The sequence below is a fragment of the Brienomyrus brachyistius genome, chromosome 3 (assembly GCF_023856365.1).
Source record: "Brienomyrus brachyistius isolate T26 chromosome 3, BBRACH_0.4, whole genome shotgun sequence".
Lineage (NCBI taxonomy): Eukaryota > Metazoa > Chordata > Actinopteri > Osteoglossiformes > Mormyridae > Brienomyrus > Brienomyrus brachyistius.
In genome coordinates, this window is record NC_064535.1 from 29,680,607 (window position 1) to 29,691,170 (window position 10,564).

The 10,564-nt window shown below is 56.0% G+C and overlaps 1 protein-coding gene across 1 annotated transcript in view; it reads right to left on the minus strand.

Moving 5' to 3' along the window:
• Positions 1-10,564, minus strand: part of LOC125738669 (germinal-center associated nuclear protein-like) — a 39,791-nt gene that overhangs the window by 11,707 nt on the left and 17,520 nt on the right. Inside the window, exon 22 of the mRNA XM_049007862.1 lies at positions 9,704-9,883. Coding sequence (XP_048863819.1) covers positions 9,704-9,883 — 180 coding nt within the window. The remainder of the gene's footprint in view (positions 1-9,703; positions 9,884-10,564) is intronic.

Sequence of the window (10,564 nt, forward strand, 5' to 3'; positions counted from 1 at the left end):
GTCTATCTGGAATGTGTTAGATTTACATGGCTGGCTGGCTCTTACCCTGCCTTCCCCTGCTGCTTGTCCCTGTGCGTCTGCTTTACGGCATCCACCCAGCAGGACGGCGGTATGAAGCCCTGCAGCCCATCGCTCAGGAAATACACCGAGATTTCTCCGTCGTCACTGATGACATCTGAAGATGGTGGGATAGGTTCACACCTGCATGGCATCCCCAGTAGGCCCCCCCAAACGTCAGACCCACCCCACCCCCCTCACCTTCACTCACGGGGCACCCAGGAGGGTTCCAGTCCCGGAGTTGGTGCTCTACACAGAGCATGACAATTTCGTCCCAGGGCACCTCCCAGAAAGTGGGCTCCTTGTCCGGCCCCCCACCTCGGCCCACACAGTCCTGACGCAGCCTCTCCAAAAGGTTCTCCAACTGGGACATAAGGAGTGGCTGGCTGTGGCGGGACCATGGGATTTGAGATACGTACTGGAAGATGGAGGCAACCAGCTGGCTCCAAGGAGCTGGGTGGGGGGAGCGGTGGCAGCAGCAGAAATATAAGGAAACAGACTAAGAAGCAGCCACTTAGCAAGAAGTCCGAATTCCGAATCTGAGGCATGGACATACCCCCCACGGCTGGCAGCGGCCAGTCGGGCAGCCGCAGGCTCAGGACTGCCCCCTGGAGCCACTCCAGGTGCTCAGCCGAGTTCCAGAGCAGATGTGGTAGGCAGTCACCACCCCCTGGCACCGAGAACTCTGCCACGGGCCAGGAGAGGCCAGCCAGACTCGGGGACGACACAAGGCCAGCCAAGAAAGCCAGGACAGTGTTGTAGAGGCCGATGACGGGTGCAGGGCCCTGGGAGGGCAGTCCCGCCATGTCACGGTCCCTCCGATCACGGTGAAGCCTACCAGCAAACTCGCGGCAGAGCCCGGCCTCCACAACCTGCACCAACGTCTGCGAGACGAGCCGGGCTGGTGCCGTGGAGCGGGCAGCGAGCCACCTGACGGCATGGCGGATCTGCGGGGAGACGGGGGTGATGGTCAATGGGATGGTTCAATCTTACCGAGGTCAGCGACAACATGCACACTCACCTGCTCGGATCCTTGGGGTTCGTTCGTGGTCTCGGGGATATGGACGAACATGTACTCTGAAATCAAACCTTCCTCAATGAGTGTCTGAAGCATCAGGTCTTACAGGGAAAGGAAACCGATGGTCAGACAGGAGGAACAAACCAACTGTATTAGCTCTGCATACGTAAACATAGCCTCAAGAGAAATGCTATAAGTAAAGTAAGCGAATCCCACGCGACACCTGTTGTCATAGACACGGTTAGTGTCACACCTTCCTCTAGCCGTTCATCGCTGGCCCTGTGCCCAGCCTGCCCTGGGACCACCACCACCAGAGGAAGGGCCTGTGGCCAGGCATTAGCCTGCTGGATCTGCCGGAGTTGCAGCAGGGCGGATAACAGGAAGATGTCCCCGTCTTCCTCATCAGCCCCGGGACTGACTGCCGAGGGCAGCAGCATCAGCAGGGCGCCCATGCCCATCAGCCCCTTCCGCTTCTCCAATGCCAACTGGCCTTCCTCGCTGAGGGGCCCGCGGGCCACCTGACCCACAGTGAGAAACATGGCCTCACTTCCTGCACTTGCACCCTTCGCAAACATCTGTGTTACCACAGGACCTGCTAATATCACATAGTGCCAGACTATGCTAGGCTATGTTAAGCTATGCTAGACTAACATTAATGACAGAACATGCAACACAGGGGCATGAAGCCTGTCGATATTCATCGGCAAGTTCCCCCCTATCTGCCACACCTTCACACACACGTGCACTGTGTGCATGCGCTCCCCCACGCTCCGCAGGCCGCTGCTGATGCTCAAGGTTTGCATGTGTCCGTTGGGGACCATCTCCCTGTGTTCTTGCTTCTCCGAGTTACCGAATTTGGACTCCAGCCATTCTGTCAAAATCCTGCATCAGAGATGGGAGGGGGGCACAAATGTAAGCTCCAGGACCTCTAAACCCAACTAACACCCAATCCCTCCCCGAACGACACCCAGTTCCCCCACTTACTGGTTAGCAACACTGGCATCTCTTTCATGATCACTTGGCAACAAGAGGGCTGCCTTCCAGAAGATTGTGTCAGATGGGTTCGAGACGCTTGCTGCCACCAGACTGAGCAGGTCCAGTGGCCCCCACACAGATTCGCTGAAGTGGATGGAGATGTAGATGAGCACATGGAGAGTGATGGATGGCTAACAGCTACTCTACAGTAGCACCATACCTCAGGAGCTGCTGGTAGAACAAGTGAACCTTCATCTGATGCTCGGTTTCCCTTCGCATCTTCGCCAACCTGCAGAAGGCAGCAGAGTGTCAGCATCGGTACACTTAACACTACAGCAAATCAATGGCCAGCAAAATAAACGGACAGGACGGAAGTCATTTTGGGAAGTACTGTCTAATTCAGCAGAGGTGCCCCGATCCAATATTCAAGATACCTAATCAGACGGATCGGACATCGGCCACATGTGACCGATCCATGTTCAATAATTATTTAGTTATTGCCAGTCTATTTCTTCTTATACTGAGTGGTACAATCAAATCGCACAACAGCTTTCCCCCCTTTTTTATTTTTTGTGGCATTCAAGCTGAACGTTAACGCTTCCTCGGTTTTTTGACACTCAGTGTGTGTGAGTGCAGTGACTTCCCCTGCTATGACGTCATGTGCATGTCCTTTGTAGTGGAAGGATCAGGTGATGGTAGCAAATGCAACTTGCATGCTTGCGAAGCAAACTAACATGTCTAAAACCTGGAAGAATTTTATGCTTGAAACAACCAGTAGCACAGCGATTTGCGATCTTTGTAAAAACAAAGTAACATTCAGTGGAAAATCCCACTAATAGTGCACTCAATTAAGGCAATGCAAGTAATATGAAAAAAAGCGATGGATTTGGAAGCCAGCTTGGGCTGTTTTGCGCACTCGCTATAGCTTGATACACGAGGTGCTGCTATCACAGTGAAAAGTGACGCATGCCACTTAGGTGTACTTGTGAAGATATTCAAACAACTGCAAAATGTCTCAAAAATGCTCAATACAAGATGCACAAAAGAGGTGGAACAGTATCTTATGTATGTTTCTTGTGGGCTAATTAAAACTTCTTTTCCATTTGTATTTACTAGCTTGGAAAAAAAAAAAAGAGCTTTGGTACTGGATCATACTCATAATCAGCCAATACCTTATGTTCAGGTATCAGGATTATATTGGCACTGAAAAAGTGGGATCGGTGCACCTCTATTATGAATATTAGGTCAGCATTATTATGCTGTGAGAGAGATGTACCTGGTGCAGGAAACAGAGAGGTCCCCAGCGTGCCCCAGGTTGACCACGCCCCGGGCCAGCCTGTCCAGGCAGGGTGAGGGGGGGGCACTGGGGGCCAAGGCCTGCAGCCTGAAGCGGGGGTCCACACAGCCAGGGGCAGCAGGAAAATCACGCATCTGGTCGCTTCAGCTGCCTGCGCACGGCCACCACATCACGCCACCTGCAACACATGCACAGGGTGAAGCCCGGTTGTCGGCGAGCATGTGGGCAAAATATCTGGTCCCCTTACCACTGCCCCTTACCTTTTGATGAACCTGCGTATACTCAGAAGCTCTGCTTCCAGGACGTCTTGGGCCAGCAGGGTGAGCTCACCACACAGCGTCTCCTCCAGCAGTACCTCACACACGTCTTGTGAGCTGCGAGCCACACATTCTGCCTGCTCTTCTTGGGCACGCCTGGCACGAAGGGGCATGCGTTCAGCCTATATACAGTTATCTGAACACTCTCTATGACCTCTGATCCCCCTTGGCTCACCAGTACCTGATCTCTGTTGAGGCAGTCTCCACGATGCAGTCGCGCAGCACCTCCTGTGTGATCTCGGCACACAGTGTCTTGCTGAGCCGGGCCAGGAGCTCCTCGTGTTCCTGCTTTCTCCTGACAGAGACAGGCCCATCAGATGGCACATCCCCTCAAAATGCACCCACCCCTCCTCCCCAGCCCAGACAGGTGAGGCCTACCTGGCTTCCTCCATCCTGCGCTTCTCCTCAGCGATATGCTCCCTCTCTGCCTGGATCTCGGCAGCAGAAACCTCCCGCAGCATCTGCTCCACCACCTCACTCAGCACTGCCTCCACCTGGCCGTTGCACATGCTGCAACAACCCATCCACATCACCAAACTGGTGTTGGTTGAGTGTGACAACCCTCTAGAGGCCACTGCTCCCTATCTGGCTCACGCTCCTACCTGAGTGCAGCAGAGATGTACTCGGCTTCGGTGGCAGCCACGTCAGCCACCTCGGCCTGCACTACCTCCTCCAGCATGGCCTCTACCTCCGTGGCGATGTCCTGCAAGGGGGGGGGGGTTATTTGTCATTACTATGGCAATACCAACACACTGCTGCTGGGTTGACACGCAGCAATGAGCAATCTATCACCTGCTCTGTGTAAACGGGCTCCGGTGGGGGAGGCGTAGGTGGGGCGACTGGTGGTGCCTCCGACGGAGATGCCCCAAGTGCTCCACTCTCCTCTCTACCAGGGAGGCCAGCTGACTCCGCTGGGTCGCTCGGCATCTTGGATCGGTGCTGGAGGGCCCGCGCATCCAGCTCAATGGGGGGCCTCTGAGGGGAGGCTGCTACAGCGTGGGCAGGAAAAATGACAAAATTACAATCAGAGGCCAGAAGGTGGACGAAGCGTAACAGTTAGCGGAAGGTGGAGTGCAGACGCACCAGCCCTGGGCACACTGCCTGCCTCCGCTGGCTGCCCATCCCCACGGTACTTGTTGCGGCTGTCAAAGCTGTTGACGGGTGTGTGTTGGGGTGGGTTGGGCAGTGGCGCGCCGTTGACCACTTGGCCCACCAGCACCTCCCGCTTCCTTGCGATGGCCACAGAGCGCTTTGGACGTGGCTGGATCTCAGGCTCCTGGTACGCTGTCCGGCTTAGCTCCACCATGCTAGGGGGAGGGCAGAGCTTCAATAAAATATACCACCCATCATAGATTAGCACCCCCATCAGAGATAAGCCACCCTGCCCCCAACACAAAAGGGACAACGAAGCACAGCCCAGCCTTACCCTGCATCGACCGCGAGCCCATACTGCAGCGCGAGGTCCGAAGCCTCGCCGGCATTCTGGAACATGAGCATCCGGACCAGGTCTTCGACCGGGAATGTGGTGGAACCACGGGAGCTGTAGGCCACATTCAGGGCCCGCAGAGCCTCACGGCGCACCTGTAGGGGGCACCAGAGCGGTCCAGGTAAGTGAGGTATTGGGGCTGATGAGGATGTAGGGAGCGGAGCAACGGCTCCCCCACCTGGTCGAAGTAGCGGTGCAAGATGCAACCAGCCAGATACGAGGCCACCTTGACCAGCTTGAAGAACCTCACGAAGTTGTTGCTGTTGACAGCGGCAAAGGCCTGGACGGCAAACTTCACCTCCGGAGAGTTTCGGAGCTCCGCCCGGAATTGCTGCACCTCCCTGCAGGTAGGGAGGGAATGAAATGTCAGCTGGAGAGGTGCCACGGTGACACGGGACACCGACTGCCGGCCAGCCACCCACCGGAGGATGTCTCCATCATTGAGCTTCAGGAGCACGCTGTACTGCCGAAACTCTGCCTCATGAGGGCAGTAGATGTTCTTGCTGGCCAGGTCCTGGTACATCTCCTTGAGGCTCTGCAGGCATTTGGTCAGGTTTTCATTGTTGATCTTAGCATCAAAGGACATCATGGGCTCCTGGCACAGGTGGTGTGCGCAGTGGATGTGGAAGCGGGCGCACTTTTCAATAAGGGACACCGTAAGCGGGTCGCACAGGTGCTGCTGAGTGATATCCTGCAGATGGCCCAGAAAAAGGATCAGGGCGAGGCCCGCAGGGCACAGGAATAATGAGACACGGACTAATGTTGCTCACCTTCCGGATACCTCGTGTGCGGTTCCACACAAAGTCATACCAGTCACGGTAGTTGTCCTCACCCTGGTCCATGACCTGGGTAACCAGGTAGTTCATGGTCATGTTCAGCACAGTAAGGGGCCGCAGTTCATGGGGGAGGGGCTCCTCCTGGTCAGCAGAGGACCTGCTGTACTCCTTAATGGCAGCAGTGTGGTCCACCTGCGTGGGGTGCAGAGGGTGATTTGCAGCCTGTGGTCTGTCAATTCATGGCGGGGAGGGGGAAGCATTAGGAAAGAGGGGCAGGGGTGGTGATACCTTCTCCGTGTTGGGGATGACCTCAAAAGAGCTCAGTTGGTTCCGGGTCTCCCTCATGTAACGCTCCTTCTCCGGACACATGTCAGGACACGTACCCACAAACACCTTGGACAGATCCAGGTCGGTCCTCTTGGGCCGAGCTGTGCCAGAGGAGACCGTGTCAGCTGGCGATTCACTTTGGGGTGGGAGGGGGGGGTGGCTCAGCAACGTGACCCTAGGGGGACCTACCCTGTCGCAGGATCTTGTCCCGCTGCTCTAGCAGACGATACTTCTCCTCTGCGGTTTCAGCTACCTGGCCAATCAGGTGGAAGAGGGGAGAGGGGAGGCTGCTGGCTAGATGTTCGGATTCGAGGCCGTCTGGGCTGGGCTCCATCTGCGGCTCACTCTCAAACTGCAGGGCCTTTGTCGCCAGGGGTTTCTTGGCTGGTGACCTGAGAGGGACAGACCAAAGGCTGAAGAGCTTCTAAAAGCTGGCAAAACCTGGGCTCCTTTGAACACCTGGCCAGTAGGGGGCATAGCAGCCAAAGAACTCAGTTTGACTTTAATGTCACGAATCCGAGCCTGAGGTAAAGAGTTTCATTACCAGATGACCTAACATAACTCAAGCTGCTTGGAAAAAAAACAAACAAAATGTATACATAATAAAAAACCAGAGTGATCCAGATAATTTTTTTTTTTTAAAGAACTTGCATTGGGTTTCAAAAAGGTGATTTTCTTCCCTAACTTAATTTAATAAAGACCCGGCCATCTTATTGTAAAATTGAGTTATTTACTCTTACGGTAAGAGAATGATTTAAAGACAAGATTACCCTCTGGATAGGGATGAGCTGGAGGACCAGCCGGAGGTGGATTTGGAGAGGGCTTTGCAGACAGGGGCTGACTCAAAGCCTCCTGCCTGGCTCTGAGGATCAGGGTCATCTGGAGGCCTTTGGCCCTTCTCTCCTGGACCTAAGAGACACACAGAACCAGTTCATCGAAACAGCTGACATGGGAATGAAAGGCTGCAACGAGTCACAAAGACCCCGCCCTGGCCTTGGCTCGATGCACAGATAGAGAGCACCGTAATAGTCACTCACTCTGCTTCTTCCTCTGCCAGAAGATGGTGAGCTAATGCCTGCGCAGCAGTTTGCCCTTCTTCTTGGCTTTGGCAGCAGAAGCCTGAAAGATACCAAAAGTCAGTGAGGAAAGCCCGGGAGATCATGGACGAGAGCACAGCCTAATGAGTACAGCGACCAAGCCCCCCCCCCAAAGGTGTGCAAAGCCATTGCTCACATGGTCGTGGAAGTGCACTATGGCCAGGTTCTTCTGGGGCCTGCAGAAGATCCGCTGCACACGTCCGAACTGGCGGAAATGTTCCCCCAGGATGTCCTTGCTGTTAAGACTGGCTGGAATGTTCTTGCATTGGAGCACCATGGCTTCGGAGGGTGACATCCCCCCCAGGCTGTCTGTGCTGTCCAGGCGGCGGGCACGTCTCACTGTTGATGCTGCCTCAGTTTCGGGATCTGTGGCAAGTGTCACAGAGTTCAGTTTTTCAGACTATACTTGGCTTCGAACCCAATGTGCTTCTTCCTGGGAGTACTCACCCAACTCCTCCGCCCTCTCAAGGACCTCCCGGGTTGGGGCCTGTGACCTTGGCGGCGTTGAGGGTGAGTGGCTGGTGGTCGGTGCCATCGAACCCTGGTGCTCCGCCTCCCCCCAGTCTGGCTGTGGCTCCTCACTCCTCTTCGGCTCTCGCCGGGTCTGTAGGGCCGGTGTCTTCAGGATGCTGGTCAAGGCACTGCGAAAGATGCTGCTGACAGGCCCCCGGCCCCGGACCAGGGGCCTCTTGGGAGGGTGCCTGGAGGCGGAGTCAGCACCAACTTGGGGCTCCTCTGATAAATGCTCCACCATCTCCTCCTTCCGCTTGGTACCCTTAGCCGCTGCCTCCCCTGCATTCTCCCCCTCACCGCCCCCCCCCACGGACCTCACCAGACACAACCCCAGCGTCAGTCTTGGGTTTTAGCGGACCAAAGCTGACAGCACCAAACAGTGGCCGGGGCTCATGGAGGCTAGAGGCAGAGTACCTGGAGACAGAGGCGGCCTGGGAGGTCCCCCCACCCAGGCCACTGCCAGCACCAACGGAGGGTGCTGCTGGTTTCGAGAAGCTGAACTCCTGGGTGGTGCTGGGATGTGCATCTTTGGTGGGGAGGATGCTGCTGGACACTGCGATGGGCTGTGAGAAGCTAAAACCTAATGCTCCAGAAAGGAACTCAGAGGCAGCAGGAGCAGGCCCACTGCTGTCCATACTGGTAGCGGTGGTGCTGGATGGGCTGGAACCAAAAGACTCGGACACAGCCTGGGACACAGCCGGTTCAGGACTGGCGCTATAAATAGGTTTGAACACAGCTGCGTCTGACGGCTTGAAGCTGAACTCTGAGGTGCTAAATCCGCGGCCCTGAACGCTTCCAGGGGAGAATACCGAAGAAGACCCTGTGGACAACTGTCCGAATCTCAGTGGTTGACTAGACCCCGAGGAGGGGGGAACAGAGGAGGCGGAGATAGCGTTAGAGCCGCCGAAGCCGGGTGTGTGCTGAGCAAATCCGCCGGTCTGTCCGAAGGCAGAGGTCTGGGGAAAAGCCGAGTTCTGGTTAAAGACAGAGCTCTGACCGACCCCGGCCGGCTGCCCGAAGGAGGGCGGCGGGCCGAACCTGGTGTCGCTCTGTACAAACGACGGGGTCTGACTCCCAGAACCGGGCATGCCGAAGGTCGGGGCCTGTCCAGACGCCGTCCCGCCAGGCTGCCCGAAAAGGGATCCGGTCTGGCCGAAGGCAGACGATGTACTGAAGAGCGAGGTCTGGCCGGTGCCCTGGCCGAGGGCAGGCGGCTGCACGAAAGGGGCGTTCTGCTGGCCGAAGGAAAAGAGCCCCGAGGTCGGGGCGCGCGGAGACTGAAACGCTCCGCCTTGTGTTCTGCCGAAAAGCCCAGACGGATTCATTGTGTAAAAAGCCCAAAAATACGGCCTTCAAAAGTCGAAACAGAGTTCTTACAGCGCGGTAGATTTCGGCGTCCTTCGGCCTGGGAGATTATATCCGCGCCTGTGTCACATCTGCGGAAATATACAAACTGGCAGCTCCCCTGGCCTGGTCACTGCGGACACTGCGCTCCTTCTGCTACAAAAATGGGCACAGAAACAGTCTCAACTGATGAGCACAGGGTACTTGGGGTCTTAAAATGTGAGCAACTGTGTAGGCACAGGGTCAATACCAGGGCAAGTGCAGGTGGGGCAGCCATCTTTGGGGAGGGCACTACGATCTCCGGTACAGACAGTAACGAAGAAGGCAAGAAAAGTGGTGAGGAGGAAGAGGAAGGGCCCAGGGACTCGACGTCAAGCCAGGTACGCAGCTGGTCCTCGAACCTGCAGATCCAAGTCAAACAGGAAATGGCTCAATGTTTATGCCACAACTCACATGAGAGAGTACACGTGTGTAGCATGTCTGTTCTCTGTCAGACCTGCGGCTCTGTTCTTTCTCCTCCTCAATGCGAGCCAGGAGGTCCTGGGGGCTGGAGGCAGCATCCAAAACAGGGGCAACACCGGATCCGGACTCAGGGTCCTCAACCATGCTGTGAAACAGCTTCTGTTGAAGACGTGGCCTGGCCAGTCGAGGATGAGGCCACATGCTCTGGTGACACCTGCAATGGCAGAGACTTTGGATAAGAAGCCAGTATTGTACACCACTCTTGGGGATATGAGCAAGACTGGAAGCTGATGGCTTTCCCTCTTCTTCCATTTAATAGTAAATAATATTCATTAAATCTGCAGGTCACTGTTAACAGTCTATCTGGAATGTGTTAGATTTACATGGCTGGCTGGCTCTTACCCTGCCTTCCCCTGCTGCTTGTCCCTGTGCGTCTGCTTTACGGCATCCACCCAGCAGGACGGCGGTATGAAGCCCTGCAGCCCATCGCTCAGGAAATACACCGAGATTTCTCCGTCGTCACTGATGACATCTGAAGATGGTGGGATAGGTTCACACCTGCATGGCATCCCCAGTAGGCCCCCCCAAACGTCAGACCCACCCCACCCCCCTCACCTTCACTCACGGGGCACCCAGGAGGGTTCCAGTCCCGGAGTTGGTGCTCTACACAGAGCATGACAATTTCGTCCCAGGGCACCTCCCAGAAAGTGGGCTCCTTGTCCGGCCCCCCACCTCGGCCCACACAGTCCTGACGCAGCCTCTCCAAAAGGTTCTCCAACTGGGACATAAGGAGTGGCTGGCTGTGGCGGGACCATGGGATTTGAGATACGTACTGGAAGATGGAGGCAACCAGCTGGCTCCAAGGAGCTGGGTGGGGGGAGCGGTGGCAGCAGCA